The following is an 18,078-nucleotide window of genomic DNA, read 5'->3' on the forward strand; positions in this document are numbered from 1 at the left end:
AAACAATGAATGGGAATCTAGGTAAAAGTGGGGGTACTATTTCATGTATTCATAAAAACCAGAGGTGCCTGGATTGTGACTAAAGTGAACTGAAGGCAAATTATGGAAGACCAATATCTTCATCTAATTTCAATATTTGTAGTATACATTTCAAAGTATTGCAGGGAAGAGAAATACTCTAGGACCAAAATTGTAAGTACTTTCCTGGAAATGAAATACTAATTTCTCTTAAACAACAAATGTCATATTTTAAAAGTATCTTCAAGCCATGTGTTAATGATGAAGATCACAATGTTACCTGCACCCAGTCAATAATTTTTCCTTTGAAAAATTATCAAATATTTTGTAAAGATTCATCATAAAAATATAAAAAAGTTTATCATCAAAATATAGCTAAAGGTAGAGCATCTATCTTTTTTTAAAGCTATATTACCCTCCAACATTTAAGTAATGTTTATAAACACAATAAAGTTTAGATTCATTACTGTTATCTTACCATAAACTCTGATAATTTTAATAGTTTTAAACATATAAACATGAGTGAAAAGATCAATTATAAAACCATTAAAATACTATTATCACAGATGGTGTGGCAAGTAGAAAAATGTCTCCCCAAAGATATCTGTGGCTTAATCCCCAAAACTTGTGAAGATGCTCCTTTATGTGGCAAACAGACTTTTCAGATATGATTAAGCAAAGGATCTTGAGATGGGAAAATCATCCTGGATTATCTAACTGGATCCAACATAATCATAAGTGTCCTTGAAAGAGGGAAACAGAGGGTGCCTGGCTGGCTCAGTCAGAGTAGAGCATGCCACTCTTTTGATCTTAGGGCTGTGAGTTCAAGCCCCATGTTGTACATGGAGCCTACTTAAAAAACAAAAAAGAAGAAGAAGGAAGCAGAAGAGTCAGAGTTGGAAAAGAGGATGTGATGATGGAAGTAGAGATTGAAAGGTTGTTGCCAAGGCCCAGGAATACAGGTAGTCTACCCAAAGCTGGGAGAGGCAAGGGAGGGATTCTCCCCAAGGGTCCTCACAACCAATGTAACCCTACTGCCCCCCTAATCCTAACCCCATGAGACCCATTTTGACTTCTGACCTCCTCAACTGTAAAATAATAAATTTCTGTTGTTTTAAGTAACAAAATATGTGATTGTTTGTTACAGCAGCAACAGGAAACGAATACAGATGGATAAATTAGGCCTCTCGTATTATAGTAACACTTTTGCATATTTCTATAGATGTCTTGCTTAGCTTAATTCATAACCTGAGCAGATATGAAATATATAATTTTTATAATTCTAATTAACAATCACATGGTTATAAGAAACAGAGACTCACTCAAACTGGTTCAAGGAAGTAGAGAATTTATTTTACTCTCTAATAGGAGGAGAATTAGACAGGGCCATTCCCTGGCTCTTGTTCTTACTCTCACGCCCTTCTCATGTTCCCTCTCTCATTCATCAGGTGGCCCCACCCATGTTTTATTCAGGTCAGCTATCAGCAAATACAGCCTAAAGTGTCCTTATTCCAAATTCCTGAGAGAGGTATTCTGGTCGTCAAGTGTCCACTCTTGGTTCAGTCAGCCTTAGCCACAGGGAATAAGATCACCTGCCCCAAATATGGCCACCTAGGCCCAAAGCAGAATCTCTTATAAAAAAGAATGATAGTTGAGCCAATGACAGAAATTTGCCCTATGGGCATTTTAGAAACATATTTACATGAGGACTATATTTTTATATGTCAGCGTGTACTGTGTTACTCAGCTACAGGTAATTCCCTGAATCATAATTATGTGAATTGATGCCAAGTTGTTGTTAAGAGCACCATGCACTGGCCTGCCAAAAATAAGACAGTAGTACTATACATCTTTTACCATGGAAGCTAAACATGGAAACAATGGAGCAATTTTAATTGCTTATCAGCGTACAAGCCATTCTAATTAGATGACCTTGTCAAAATGTCTTCTTCCAGGGTAGCATGATGTAAAACTATTTTCTAGGACAGAGTTAAAAGAATTATTTGATAGCTTACAGAAAGCAAACCTTTGCTTCCTACCTGGAAGTAGAGACACCCCTGCTCTGCAGATATAGAGTAATCATAAAATGACTCAACAATTCTCCTCCTCAGTGGAAAGGATCTTTGGTAATAATAACATCCAGAATGCACCACTTCAGTTCCTGTCATGGCTCAGAGCCAAATATTGGAATCATCTATAAAATCTCTTTTAAAATTCTCAACCATTCTTCAAGATAGCTATTTATAATCTTCATTTTATGGAGAAGGAAACTAAGACTGGGGGAAAACAATTTGCTCAGAGTCCAATAAGGAAGAGGAAGAACCAGAGTTTGAACTAGATTTGCCTGATCCAATGCAATATTAAAGTACACTGTGTTTGTCCCTGTAGTGATGACAGCATAATAGATTCTCCTTGTCAGCTATAGACAATATATGCAGCTTAAAATGTATAAATTGTCATTCAAAGCTGCTATAAACATATTACAAAATGGATGAAAAGAAAAAGTAAGAGCAAGGTCAATATTTTTACCAGCTTTACTCTGGTATATTTACATTTTTCACAAGTCACTTACTTTTATTTGAGACTAAACTACACCATCTCCTGTCACTTTCTCTCATCATTTCTCGTTGCCTAGGCCCATCCTCACCCAGCAGTGTTGATGAAATAGCTACCCGATGAAAAAGCACAGTATGTATCTGGAAAATTGTTAGTTCTATTTAAGAGGCTTGAGTATGCATCGGATGTTATAACAAAGGCAAGACTGTTCTTACACTTGTCATCAGGGGCATTTGTCCAGTACAGGGGGGGGGGGGGGGGGGAAGCCATCTGGGTTTTGTGGGGCTTGATGCTTGTCTGATTTCCACAGCTTCTTTAAGAGGACAGCATATAAAATTGAAATTAAGGTTTCAAATTAGGTTTGAAATTCAAATTAGGTTTGAAAATGACTATTTATTGGGGATGCATGGCTGGCTTAGTGGGCTCTAGATCTCAGGGCATGGGTTCAAGTCCCATGTTGGGCATAGAGGCTACTTTAAAAAAAGATTTTAAAAAAAGAAAAGGACTAGTTATTGAAAATGGGAAAAGAAATAACAAATTATAAATCTTGAAAGCTGATATATACTGCAAGCACCACAAAAATCCAGGAAAAAAATATGTAACTTAATGAACTGCTTGAGACATCTGTGAAACACTTTTATCTCTGATATTTCTTGTCTATGTACTATTTGATTCCCTCTACATGTTGCAAGAATTTCATAGTATCATTTTCTATATATAATCCACTTGTGATGGTTAATTTTATGTGTCAACTTGACTGGACTAAGGGATGCTCAGATAGCTAGTAAAACATTATTTCTGGATATGTCTGTAAAGGTGTTTCCAGAAGAGATTAGCATTTGCATTGCTGGACTGAATAAAGGAGATCGGTTTCACAAGTCTGTGTGGGTTTGATCCAATCCACGAAGGGCCTGAAGAGAACTAAAATGTGAAGGAAGAATGACTTTGCTCTGTGTTCGAGCTACGATGGTTATCTTTCCTGGTATCTGATATCAGTGTGCCTGGTTCTCTGGCCTTTCTCTAACTGGGACTTATACCTTTGGCTCTTCTGGTTCTCAGGCATTTGGGTTTTGACTGGAACTACATCACCAGCTTTCTTCAGTCACCATCTTGCAAATGGCTGACCATGGGACTTCTCCATAATTGCATGAGTCAATCCCTCATAATAAATTTCTTTCCATAAATCTTCATATATCCTATTGATTCTGTTTCTCTAGAGAACCTTGACTAATACGCCAATCATTTGACTAGCATGGCTAATTTGTCAAACATGTTTTAGTCAAGTATATTTCACAAGTGTCAAATACAATTGTGCTCGTCTGTTTGGATTCACTGCACTGTGGTAGTGGGGTTCTTTTTTTTGTTGTTGTTTATTTATTTTGAGAGGGAGACAGAGCGCACACTGGGGAGAGGCAGAGAGAGAGAGGGAGAGAGAGAATCCCATTCAGGCTCTAAGTCATCAGCAGAGAGCCCGAGGCAGGGCTAGATCTGAGATCATGGCCAGAGCTGAAATCAGGAGTCAGACTCAACCGACTGAGCCACCCAGGAGCCTCCTGTGGTAGTGGATTTTTAAGCTTCCATGCAAAGACTTCAGTTTTAAAGTTTCAGAATTGCTCAAGAATATTTTCACCCTACTAATTCCAACAGGCTATGTTTAATTACTCACATATTAAGAAAGTATTTTTGAAGGGTACTTTGAATTTGAAAGCGTTTCTGAAAGATGCATGAGGTATGAATAAAATAGCTTATAATAAACTCCTATATCTGAGATTACGTGAGAAAAGCTTGTCAAATCACAGTTTTGGGTCCCCTGGGCGGCTTAGTTGGTTAAGTGTCCGATTTTGTCTCAGGTCATGATCTCATGCTTGGTGAGTTTGAGCCCTGCTTTGGGCTCTGTGCTGATAGTGCGGAGCCTCGTTGGGATTCTCTCTCTCTCCCTTTCTCTCTGCCCCTCCCCCACTGGCACTTTCTCTTTCTCTCTCTCAAAATAAATAAATAAACTTTAAAAAATAACCACTCACAACATACACAAATTCTTTTTTATTGGCCAAACAGGATGCACACACTCACACATGCATGCACGTACACAGAGAGTTTTATCTTCTCAATAGAAATGCAGACTATATCCTGGCTATTCAAAATTCAGATGTAAAGGCTTTTTTTTAAGTTTATTTATTTATTTATTTTTGAGAGAGAGAGAGAGAGAGAGAGAGAGAGAGAGAGAGAGAGAGCATGCTTGCGAGCAGGGTGCGGGCAGAGAGAAAAAGAAGAGAGGGAAAGAATCCCAAGCAGGGTCCCCACTATCAACGTGGAACCCAACTCAGGGCTGATCTCACGAACCTCAAGATCATAACCTGAGCCAAAATCAAGACTTGGACACTTAACTGACTGAGCCACCCAGGTGTACCCTGATGTAAACACTTTAAACAAAATATTGAGAGTGAATTCATCAGCCACTAGAGCCTTCTTCCTAAAGCAACCTAAATTTATATTCAATAGAGCATTTACAGCCTGCCTTGCACTCCCAGGAAGAGCTATGTCTCTAACACAATCAAGAATACAAATTAATGTTGTGCCAGTTAAATATGGGCTTCATGATCAACAGTGTAGTTGCAAGAGTGTCTTTCCTTCAGCCTGACAGAGTAGATACAGTTGTTAAATTTATGCTTTTCTTCAGTTTATAAATCTTCCTTGATAGTGTTCTTGTATTTAATTGCACTCCTATTATTGCACTACTGAATACATCTTTTAATATTTAGAAACAATTTTAGTTTTGAAATGTATTTCTTCCTCCACTCACTGTTGATGATATTCCTGCTGTTATATGCCAGGTATTGGTCTGGGGGCTAATGCTGACCTGGCAGGTAAAGGGCAGATCATCTTATGTAAAAACAAAAAATGCAAATACGTCATCACCCATTGATTTATTAACATGAATGAATTTATCTCTAACCAATAATCTGGGGCTACAATTAGAACATATCTTGATTTGAAGGATGGGAGCAGGAAGAAAAGGTCAAGTGCTCACAAGCCCTGTAGGGTAATACCATGAAGGTGGCCAGAGCTACCAGGAAACATCAGAGCCACCTGGGAAAGCAGAAATGGAAAAAACAAAAGCAAAGATGAGAGTCCTAAGGACCATGACAGGATCCAAGCGAATCTATTCTCCTCTCTGTGAAGTATCTCAAATCCCTGCTTTTGCAAATCATTTCTGTCCTCTAAAAGAGCATGAAATCATTTTAGCAACCAATACCTGAAAGACCAGGGACACTCCGATTGGTTTTGATGCTTCTACATCCATGAGACAGACCACACTGCTGATGGGAACAAGAAAGCAAAATACAAATGCGATCTCAGGCAAACGTTGACATTATGCTTCCTGGCCTTCTCATTGAGACAAACTAGGAGAGGGTGGAAGACAAATGGAGTCCAAAATCCACAATATACACATACCATGTTAGATAGTTTTCAAAAAAGGGATGTATAACCATCTGGCCATAGCTTTTAGGCATTTGCCTGCCAAACTAAGAAGAGAATAGCGAGAAGAAAACACAGAAAAAGCAAAAACTTACATTAGATAATACCTTATCATTTTCTGTGGTTCTATGATCACTAGGTTTTCTTTCTTTCTTTCTTTCTTTCTTTCTTTCTTTCTTTCTTTCTTTCTTTCTTTCTTTTTTAATGGTATCACTAAGGTTTATTAAGCTGTGTCTTAATACAGACACTGGGGCTTGTCTGTGGTCCTCCTGATGTATAAAGCCTGGCCATTCTGCCAGTTCTTCTTGAGCAATGACACCAGGAAATTGACAGCTAAGTGGATGTTGTACACAAGCTCATCATCTGTCATCTTTATGTAGCCAACAGCCAGTGCCAGACACACCACCTTCTTCATCTGGAGTTTGATCATGGACTTCATTTCATCCACTTTGGCCACCATGTTCTCATTGTGGGTCAGCAAGGAAGGAAGACTGCCAGCCTTATTCAGACCTGGACCCAGGATTCGTGGGATCTGCTTGACCAGAGACTCTGAAGCCAAAAAGGGATCATACTTCTTGCCCAGCTTCTTGACTAAGTTTTTATTCTTGAGTTTCTTCAGTGTCTCAATGTCCATGTGGGGAATATCCATGGCCCTGGCCTCAGCACAGTGCTGCTGGTCCCCCAAAACATACAGAGAACTTGGGGTGGGGAATGGACTTAAGCCTGATGGTCCCCAAGAAGCGTTTGTCCTGAGGGTCATAGTTCTTCAAGCTGACCTGCAGCTCCACTGTCTCCACAAACTTCCAGAATTTGCACTGGTTCCTGTGCAGGACGTCCCATATAGCCTTATACAAGATGTTGGGGGAGACTTTGCTGCTCAGGTTGCCTCGATGCAATAACCAGAAAAGAGTGTCACTAGGTTTCTTTTCACATTAAAGATAGACAGTATGGCATAGAGATACAAAGCAAAAACTCTAGAAACGAGCTGCTGTAATTCAAATTTCAGCTCTGCCACTGACAAGCTATGTGAATATGAACAACTCACTTAAGCTATTTTGTGCCTCAGTTTCTTCTTCTGTAAAACGATAGAAATAATGGTACCTATATCAAATGTTCTTGAGGATTAGGAAAGAATATATATGTATACATATATATACATATGCATAAATATACATGCATATATACATATACATACATATATAAATATATATGGTGGTAGTAGTTACACTTGAAAAGGAACCATAAGCAGAATTCCCACAAGCTTCAAATACTACACAAAGTTTTTTCAGAGATACAAGTAAGCGGTAGATTTTACATTTGTCCTGTGCATTTTCTAGGCCAGCTCTCAAATGGATTTTCTCTAGAGTATGTTTTATTTAAAGATATAAAGTAAATTTCAATGAACACAGTGCTAACATGCAAAGGATGTCCCCTACATGATTTTTTCAATGTTGAAAAGACTGTTTTCCAAAATGTGAGGGTCAGATTGTGTGGAGATGGGAGTTAGGATATTAAATAAGAGTGATAAACATTAATTGAGCCCCTGCTAGGTTCGCACGTTTCATTTATTCTCATTTACTGCCCATACGAATCCCAAAAGGTTAAATATTATCTATCTTTTACAAATAAGAAACCTGACATTCCGTGAGGTTAAGTAAATAACTCAAGGTCACACAACCAGAGAATAGCATAATTGGGAGTTGAAGTAATGTTTATCCAATTGCATAAAATAATGAGGAGACCTAACATTTAGGTCATTGTGCCTTCTGTATGTTCTGTGTTAGGGGCTTCATACACTATCACCCATTGATGGCCTAACATCCAATTATCTAGGGGGTATTTATATTATCATTCCATGGATGAGGAAATTGAGGATTGGAGGGGTTGAATAACCTGGACCAGGTCTCAGAGACAAGAGGTGGCAGGTAAGAGGTTCAAAGTCTGTTTTTCATGTGACATATTTTGACGATGACCTTTGGTTTTTAAAAAACCATTTTGAGGGGCGCCTGGGTGGCGCAGTCAGTTAAGCGTCCGACTTCAGCCAGGTCACGATCTCGCGGTCCGTGAGTTCGAGCCCCACGTCAGGCTCTGGGCTGATGGCTCGGAGCCTCGAGCCTGTTTCCGATCCTGTGTCTCCCTCTCTCTCTGCCCCTCCCCCGTTCATGCTCTGTCTCTCTCTGTCCCAAAAATAAATAAAAACGTTAAAAAAAATTTTTTTTAAAAACCATTTTGAGAAAATATTACATATTCTTATGAAAAATAAACTAAACTAAAACTAGATTTTATGTGAAGTGATTCTTAGTCATTACAATATTGTTGGAAGCCCTGAAATAGCTAGGCACCATTTAAATGACAGAAATTAAAGGATGGCTTGCTCAGGATATAAGATGTAGTTTGGCTTATATTCAAAAAGGAAGAGAAATCTCAAATCTTTCATTAAAACAAAAGGATTTCTTTATGCATTCATATTTTAGAAAATAATATTTGAAATGTATTTTATAAAAGTAAAAATAGAATAAACTTGTTATAAATGCTTTGTGTTTAAAAAATAGTTATTCTCAGGTCAACCATTATGATTACGGGATATTGTCTTAAAAAAGGATAATACTAAAAATCAATTGAAATATATAACCTTTACTTTACCTTGAAATGTTTTCAAAGGGATATTTTAAGAAAGCAATGAAAACCAAATTGTTTGGCTTATGAATATGTTCTTTTTGCAATAATAGTTAAATAGGAAATTGCAAAGTATGAGACATGCCATTTGCCATTACGATGTGGTGGATAGCATAAATATCCTTCCCAAAGTTAAATGAAAATACAAAATTAAATGGTAATACTTTTGTTTGGCATCACTTTTTAAAAGTGTACAGTGCAAGTAGTGTTTCTCACTACACATAATATTAGAAATCAAATTTTGAATTGAATTTGTCATTTTAAAGATGGCAACGGGTAATAAATATCTTTTTGGAAAGTGTATCATTTCAGAGAGTGGCAGAATGTTGACTATAAAAACTATTTCAATCTTGCTTTAATGTAGGCCTAACATAAGAACAACTTTATTGTGCTCACATTAAACATTTTATTTAGACATTAAGCAGAAGTTTTCTGATGTCAAGTCTTTACCAAAGCTGAATAAAAGCTTGTTTGCAATTGTTTGGATGAGGCTTTCTTGTGCCAATGTCATAATAGAACTCTTTCCAGTGTGCTAACTTCTGAATTGCAAATTTTTAGAAACGTGTTTTAGCTATAATTCATACTTGTGGCAACTAAGTGAATACAATCACTTTTCAGCAAGTAAAAAACCACTTACAGCTTCTATTGAATAAAAATATATGGTATTTGTTGATTATGTTAAAATTGATCATTGTTACTTATCTTCTGGAGCTACAAGCTTAACTGACTATTTGTTACTATCAAAGGTCATGAATTAATAGGATTAAAATTCAGGCTACTATATTAAGAATGTTCAGTGGTGTATGGGTGGCTCAGTAGGTTAAGCATCTGACTCTTGATATTGGCTCAGGTCATGATCTCATGGTTTGTGAGATTAAACCCCACATCAGGCTCTGTGCTGACACCATGGAGCCTGCTTGGGATTCTCTCTATCCCTCTCTCCACGTCCCTCCTCCTGTTCGTGCTCTCTCTCTCTCTCAAAATAAATAAATAAGCTTAAAAAAATCTAATTTGTAAAAAAAAGAATGTTCAGGATAGATATTAAATTTGTTAATGTAACTGGAGACCATCTTAATTGTGAGTTCTCAGAATTTAGTTTTCTAACATGGAGTAAACAGAGTTAAAGCAGCTTGCTGACAGCATTGAACAGTGCCCGTGTAGTGTTCTAGAACTTTTAAAGACTTGCCACTGTAAATAAATACTATATGAAAAAATTCTTTTTTGTTTTTATTTTAGGCTTGTTAATTTATTTTTGAGAGAGAGTGCATGGGAGGGGCAGAGCAAGGGGGAGAGAGAGAATCCCTGACAGAGCAGAGCCCAACGCAGGGCTTGAACTCACAAACCGTGAGATCAGGACCTGAGCTAAAATCAAGAGTCAGACACTTAACCGACTGAGCCACCTAGGTGCCTCTAAAAAATTAATGTTGTTTAATGTTTGGAAATAATTTTGGCTCATCAGCCAAGATCAACACATTAAATTTTTAACAGCATAATCTTTCCAAAATAATCTACTGATTCAATACAATCCCAATCAAACCCAATCAAGTTATTTTGTGAATATTGACGAACTGATTCTAAAGTTTATACAGAAAAGCAAAAGAGGGATGGATGGCTGGCTCAGTCAGTAGAGCATGTGACTCTTGATCTTGGGGTCACGAGTTCAAGCTTCACGTTGGGCCTGGAACTTACTTTGAAAAAAAAAAAAGGAAAAGGAAAAGATATAGAATAGTCAACACACTATTGAAGGAGAAGAACAAACTTGAAAGATTGACACCACCCAACTTCAAGACTTTCTATCAAGCTACAGTAATTAAGACAGTGTGGTATTGGGGAAGGAAAAGAGAAATAGGTGGATGGGACAGAATGCAGAATGTAATAGGCTCACATAAGTATCAACTGATCTCTGACAAAGGAGCAAAGACAATACAATGCAGAAAAGATAGTCTTTTCAAAAAATTGTGTGGGAATAACTGGATATCCATATGGGAAAAAAATGAATCTAGACACAGACCTTACACTCTTCACAAAAAATGAACTCACATGGATCACAGACCAAAATTTAAAACTCCAAACAATAAATCTCCTAAAAAAAAAAATAACACAGAAGAAAACCTAGATGATCTTGGGTACAGCAGTGACTTTTTAGACATAACACCAAAGGTATGATCCATGAAGGAAATAATTGATAGGTTGGAGTTCATTAAAATCAAAACCTTCTGGTCTCTGAAAGGTAACATCAGGTGAATGAGAAGACAAGCCAAAGACTGGCAAAAAATATTTGCAAAAGTCACATTAAGTAAAGAACTATTTCATAAAAATAACTCTTAGAACTCAACAATAACAAACAACTACTTTAAAAAATGGACCAAAGACCATAATAGACACCCGACTAAAGAAGATATACAGGTAGTAAATAAGAATATGAAAAGATGGCCCACATCAGATGTCATCAGGGAGATGCATATTAAAACGACAGTGAGCTATCACTGCACACGTATTAGAATGGCCCCAATTCAGAACACTGACAACACCAGAATACTGGCAAAGATGTGGGGAGCAACGGGAGCTCTCATTCATAGCTGGTGGGACAGCAAAATGTTATAGCCACTTTGGAAGACATTTTGGTAAATTCTTTCTCTTTTTTCCCCAGCTTTACTGACATATAACACTGCATAAGCTTGAGGTGTACAACGTGATAATTTGATATATGTGTATATTGCACAGTGATCACCACAGCAAGGTTATTTAACACATCAGTCACCTCCTATAGTTATCCTTATTTATTTTTGTGGTAAGAATCTTTAAGATTTACTCTCTAGTAACTTTCACATATATAATACAGTGTTGTTAACTATAGTCACCATGCTGTGCATTAGGCCCAGAACTTGTACATCTTGTAACTGCTTACCTTATGTGACACTATACTGTTACTTTGTCTTCTGTGTTTGAAGGTCTTCTTTCACAAATTCTCTGTTCCTCCTCCATGTAGCATTCCCCAAAGTTTTGTTTTACCTCTCTGCTCTTCTTTCATTTTCTCTCAGATGTCTTACCATACTCACAAACCCAAATAACGTCTTGTTCCATATAAATCCCAACCTGGATCTCCAGCTCAGTCTCCCAGTTGTTCAGGATTAACAAGTGCCCGTTGGACATTTCCTCGACAATTAAATCAAAGATATAACACGTCCTCCCCAGACATATTTTAACATCTCATTTCTCTATTTTTGTTTGTAGTGCAACAACTTTCGTATTTACGAAATATTCCTGGTCAGGAAATATTATCAGTGAGAGCTCTGACACTTTATCCAAATTCCATATTCATCAAGTCCTGGTAATTCATCACACTGACTTTTAATTCATTCTTCATTCTTAAGACCAGGACAGAGACCGTGATATCTCAACTCAACTCGTATTTCCTCCTTGTGCTTTACTCAACCCTGGCCTCTCTTGCAAGCCATCTAATTCACCACTAACAGAGTTATAAGGCTAAATTCCTGCTTGGATCACACTGGCATGCTATCAGAAGAGTAGCAAAGGCTGAAAAATATCTGTGGATTAAAGTTTAAACTTTTTGTTCTGGAACTTACATTCCCTCACCATCTGGCCTCACGTACATCAAAGGAATGCCATCAGAGGGAGGATTTCATTGAAGTAGACTGTGCTGAGGGACCACTGGCCCGACTCGCCAACACCAAATTCACTATAGACATGGCCCTGGCAGAGGGCAGTACATCAGGGCCTGCCATGGGTTTCTAACCTAGCATTCATGGTCCATCCCTTGGAGGTACCCATGTATAGGATTCAGGGGATTGGAAAGGGCTGAAGAATCAGAGGAAAAAATAACATGTATGTTTTCACTAACATCTCACTAAAATGTATCATTTCCTTCAAGTATAAATGTGGACAACCTAATGAGGAGGAAGTACCTATGACTAGGTCACCAGTAAACATCCTGGGTATTCTGAAATCATGTAACAGTTGCATCACACATCTTGAAACTACAAAAATTATGTGATCACTTACTATATTGTGTTGTCCACTGTTAAGGAGCACATACACTACATCACAAATGCATTTCATTTTTATTTTGACGGCACTATTTCCAAAGTATTGCTTTCCTTTGCTATTTATATATTTTAATTTATATACAAATTTATTTTAATATCTAGGTGTATATTTTTTAGACTGCCAAAGGTGTCTGTGTCCAAAAATAGACTCAGAACAGCTACTCTGTACAGCAGATCCTGGAAGTAAGGAACTGATAACACACAAAAGTGATCCTGAAGGTGGCCCTGTAAGTTCAGGCACGTACCTGTTTGTTATTAAAGTTTTCTTTGTAAACGTATATTATTGCCTTGATATTCACAAGCTGGAGGGCATCAAGCTGTTTAGAATAACATCCTGATAAGAGATTCAGAACTGTCGGGGCGCCTGGGTGGGTGACTCAGATGAGCATCCAATCTCGGCTCAGGTCATGATCTCACAGTTCACCAGCTTAAGCCCCATGTCAGGCTCTGTGCTGACAGCTCAGAGCCTAGAGCCTGCTTCGCATTCTGTGTCTTCCTCTCTCTCTGCCCCTCCCCTGCTCACGCTCTATCTCTCTCTCAAAAAAATAAACATAAAAAAAATTCAGAACTGTCATGCCAGAGACACACACCTCAGACATATGAATTCAATGTAGATTATTAAAGAGCAGCTAGAGAAAATTATCAGAAAAATGATGTGCAGGTTGTACCACATTATACAGCCTCTAATTGGTACAAGTTCATTTTCATAATACCGCATTAGGAGTGAGTTGTCTCTGTCTTAGGAACATGCATCTTTTATAACCATCTTTAAATTACATTTATGAATCATATTATGTCATTGCAATCAAAATAAATTTAAGAGTTGCTGTTACTAAAGTACAAGTTAACCACTTAGACCCAATCATCTTTGCTTCAATTTCTGTCTTGTGCAAAACAAACTTCTTCCTGACAAGAACGGAAATATTCTTGCATATTTCACTACTTCAAGTAAATAACAGGCCATAGAATGGCATTTCTGCAATTTATTCTGTATCAATTCTGTAATAATGGACAGCAAAATTAGCTTCTCAAATTATAATTTCTATTCACACCAGACAGGTCACTTTATGGTTATTTAAAAAAGAATCTTAACTTTCATCACGTCTTAAAGTGTGATATCATTAACATTATTTCTGCCATGGCCTTAAGAAAAATGAACTTCAGACATAGTGCATTTGTTTGCTTGCTTTGTTTTGCTTTTTTTTTTCTCATTGAGATAATGTGATATTTGTGAAATTAGCCTCTGTATTTTCATGTCTGGGACAAGTTATTTAACATATTTTCATTTCCTGAAACATGTTGGCAAAGGAAAGGTAATTGTGATCTCAAAATTTAACTGGGATTTTATACTCTGCTTTTTTTCCCTCTTTAAGTTAATGGTATCACCTTCCTTAGGGTTTCTAAGTGCCGTTATCATATATATTTCCCTCTTTTCTCACTCATCTGTCCCTATCCAATCATCATCAAATGTACCTGTGGTGGATACTGTCAAGCACCAACCAGGAATTATTCCCCCAGCTGTTGAGGTCCTGTGGGGTCCTTTTGGCTATCAGCCTTCTGTCCTGGTTTTCTCAGCTAAAGAAAATGGCTTCGTCCAAGATCATGCCTCCATCCAAAGCAAAAGTCACAGTGGCTGAGGTTGCTCCCAGTGACTGAGGTCGCTCCTCCCAGTGACTGAAGTCTCTCCCTGCCAGTGACTGAAGTACCTCCCTGCCTCCCACTGACTGAAGTCCCTCCCTCCCTCCCACTGACTGCAGTCCCTCCCTCACTCCCACTGACTACAGTCCCTCTCTCCTTCCCACTGACTTCAGTCAGTCACCCCCTACCTCCCAGTGACTGCAGTCACTCACTCCCTCCCTACCAGAGACTACACTCAGTCACTCCCTCCCTCCTATGACTGAAGTCAAAGTCACTCTGAAGGCACTCACAGGGCCTGACAGTACTCTCAGGGAATGAAGGCACTCCCAGGGCCTGAAGGCACTCCCAGTGCCTGAAGGGCACAGGCACTCCTGAAGGCCATCCCAGGGCCTGAAAACACTCCCAGGGCATGAAGGGCACAGGCACTCCCAGTGCCTGAGGGGCACAGGCACTCCTGAAGGCACTCCCAGTGACAGAAGGGCACAGACTCCTGAAGGTACTCCTGAAGGCCATCCCAGGGCCTGAAAGCACTCCCAGGGCCTGAAGGGCACAGGCACTCCCAGGGTCTGAAGGCACTCCCAGGCCCTGAAGGGCATGGGAACTCCCAGTGCCTGAAGGCACTCCCAGTGCCTGAAGGCACAGACACTCCTGAAGGCACTCCTGAAGCTGCTCTCAAGGCATAAAAGCACTCCCAGGGCCTGAAGGGCACAGACACTCTGATGGCAGTCCTGATGGCACTCCCAAGCCTGAAGGCACTCCCAGGGCCTGAAGGGCACAGGTCCAGCTCATGAAGGCCCTCCTGGGGCCTGAGGGGCACAGGCACTCCTGAAGGCACTCCCAGGGCCTGAAGGGCACAAGCACTCCTGAAGGCACTCCTGAAGACACTCCCAGTGCCTGAAGGCAGTTGCAGGGCCTGAAGGGCACAGCCCCAGTGCCTGAAGGCACTCCAGGTGCCTGAAGGGCACAGGCACTCCTGAAGGATCTCCCAGGGACAGAAGGACACAGACACTCCTGAACGTACTACTGAAGGCCATCCCAGGGTCTGAAAGCATTCCCAGTGCCTGAAGGCACTCCCAGGGCCTGAAGGGCATAGGCACTCCTAAAGGCACTCCCAGTGCCTGAAGGGCAGAGATACTCCTGAAGGCACTCCTGAAGGCCATCCCAGGGCCTGAAAGCACTCCCAGGGCATGAAGGGCACGGGAACTCCCAGTGTCCAAAGGCACTCCCAGTGCCTGAAGGGCACAGGTACTCCTAAAGGCACTCCCAGTGCCTGAAGGGCACAGGTACTCCTAAAGGCACTCCCAGGGCCTGAAGGGCACAGGTACTCCTAAAGGCACTCCCAGTGCCTGAAAGGCACAGGCACTCCTGAAGGCACTCCCAGGGCATGAAGGCACCCCCAGGGCAAGAAGGGAACAGGCACTCCTGAAGGTACTACCAGTGCCTGAAGGGCACAGGCACTCCAGAGCACTCCCAGTGCCTGAAGGGCACAGGCACTCCTGAAGACACTCCCAGTGCCTAAAGGGCACAGGCACTCCTGAAGGCACTCCCTGGCCCAAAAGGCACTCCCAGGTCCTGAAGGAACTCCCTGAAGGCACTCCCATTGCCTGAAGGGCACAGGCACTCCCTGAAGGCACTCCCGGTGCCTGAAGGCATGTCCAGTGACTGAAGTCACAGGCACTCCCAGTGACTGCAGTCGTCACTCCCAGTGACTGAAGTCACTCCCAAAGTCACTCCCAGTGATGGAAGTCACTCCTGAAGTCACTCCCAGTGAGGGAAGTCACTTCGGAAGTACTCTCTGTGACTGAAGTCACTCCCAAAGTCTCTCCCAGAGACTGAAGTCACTCCTGATCTCACTCCCAGTGACTGAAGTCGAAGTCACTCCCAGTGACTGAAGTCAAAGTCACTCCCGTGACTGCAGTCACTCTTAAAGTCACTCCCAGTGACTGAAGTCACTCCTGATGTCACTCCCAGTGACTGAAGTCAAAGTCACTCCCAGTGACTGAAGTCGTCACTCCCAGTGACAGGGGTGTAAAGACCTGTCCCTCTTGCCCTGACTGGGGGTAATTCTGGAGGGTGAGCTCAGTTGTAATGTTCCCCATGAGGCTGACTGTGGCCTTTGTTGGGACTGTACCACAGCTGAACCTCTACCTTTCCCCAATTCTATTTCATACCCTTTTCCTCAACACACACACACTTGATGATACCAACAGTTCCTAATAAATATCTTGCATACTAAACTCCATCTTCAAAACTGCTTCCTCTGGAACCCAACCTGTGACAGACCATTTTATCTTTTATTTCACTTGAAACTGTCTTCCTTTTCCTCACTCACCTAGTTCCACCTACCATTAACTTCCATTTCGAATGGCCATTCTACTTTTGTTCCACACAAAATATGCTTTAAAATAAATGTTCCTGCCACAGACACATGGATCTTGATTGGAAGTCAGTGAAGGCACATATTTCAGCTTCACCTTCTCTTAAAAATTTTCTCTACTCACCAATATGCCATGATACCTGTTGAAACACACAGTTTTCCTAGCCTACCTGCCCTCCACAATGGTGGAGATGGAAAATCAATGTTTTCCTGCATCTCTCTGCCTGAAGGCATTCGTTGTCATGAGAGCATATGTAGCCTGTTTATGTCAGAAATATATGGGCTATAATATCTTAAGAGTGTCCCTCAAATGATGAGGCATGAGTTACAGTGAATACATATCCAGCTTCCTCACTCCAAAGTGTGACAATTCTGAGGGGTATTCTACATAGTCTATAATAACATCCCCAGTGAAGTACTCCAGATTTCTGTAGTAATCTGTTTATAATTCTACCTTCTGTTGGCTTTCACCCTTCAGGGTCCTACTTTCCCTCTCCATAGTGTTTCCTAAGATCAGCTTCCAAGTAAACTATGTGCATTCAAATTCCTGTTATCCCTGTTTCAGAGTTTGCTGTATGGGAAACTCAAAATAAGATACTTATGTTAATAACTGATGCTCTAGAACAGGAGTTAACAGGCCTGGGTGCCAAAACTGGCTTGCCATCTGTTTTTGTAAATAAAGTTTTATTGGAACACACTCACATTTTTTTAGGTATTGTCAATGGCTGCTCTCATGCCATTACAGTGGAGTTCAGTAACTACAACAGAGACCAAATGACCTGAAAGCATAAAATATTTACTCTCTGAACCTTTACAGGAAAGATTATTATCATTACATGATCTAAATTATTACCAAAAGCCTCTAAATGATCTCCCGGATTTAGCTGCCCTATGTCTCCCTGACCATTTTACATATTTCCTCCAGATTTTTCTTTCTAAATTTATTGACTCATATCTCCTGAGTCCTCCTAAATCTTGAATGGCTCCCACTACAATAAGAAGTAAAACAAAAATTCTGCCCCACAAATTCTGTCTGTACGTCACTCTGCATTCCTACCACACTTACACTCCAAACATACTCCTCTATTCATTATTTACAGAAATTGTTTCATCTGTGTTTAAATTAAGGTTGTTTTATCTGCTGGAGTGTCCTCCTCCACCCATGTTGGTTGATACATCCCATCTCATCCTTCAAGGTTCGGATAAAACCCTGTATCTCCTAAGAAGACCTCTCAGACCCCACACTGTTGTGATTAATCTCTTTCCACC

The 18,078-nt window shown here is 40.1% G+C and overlaps 1 protein-coding gene across 1 annotated transcript; it reads right to left on the reverse strand.

Annotated features, from left to right (window-relative positions):
• Nucleotides 1-6,256: 6,256 nt before the first annotated feature.
• On the reverse strand, nucleotides 6,257-11,880 carry LOC122477040 (60S ribosomal protein L10a-like). The gene is given in 3 exon segments (XM_043569967.1): nucleotides 6,257-6,737; nucleotides 6,739-6,937; nucleotides 11,778-11,880. Coding segments are annotated over 3 exon segments (753 nt in total). The 3' UTR covers nucleotides 6,257-6,286.
• Between the last annotated feature and the right edge of the window lie 6,198 nt (nucleotides 11,881-18,078).

The sequence above is a fragment of the Prionailurus bengalensis genome, chromosome X (genome assembly GCF_016509475.1).
Source record: "Prionailurus bengalensis isolate Pbe53 chromosome X, Fcat_Pben_1.1_paternal_pri, whole genome shotgun sequence".
NCBI classification, from domain to species: domain Eukaryota; kingdom Metazoa; phylum Chordata; class Mammalia; order Carnivora; family Felidae; genus Prionailurus; species Prionailurus bengalensis.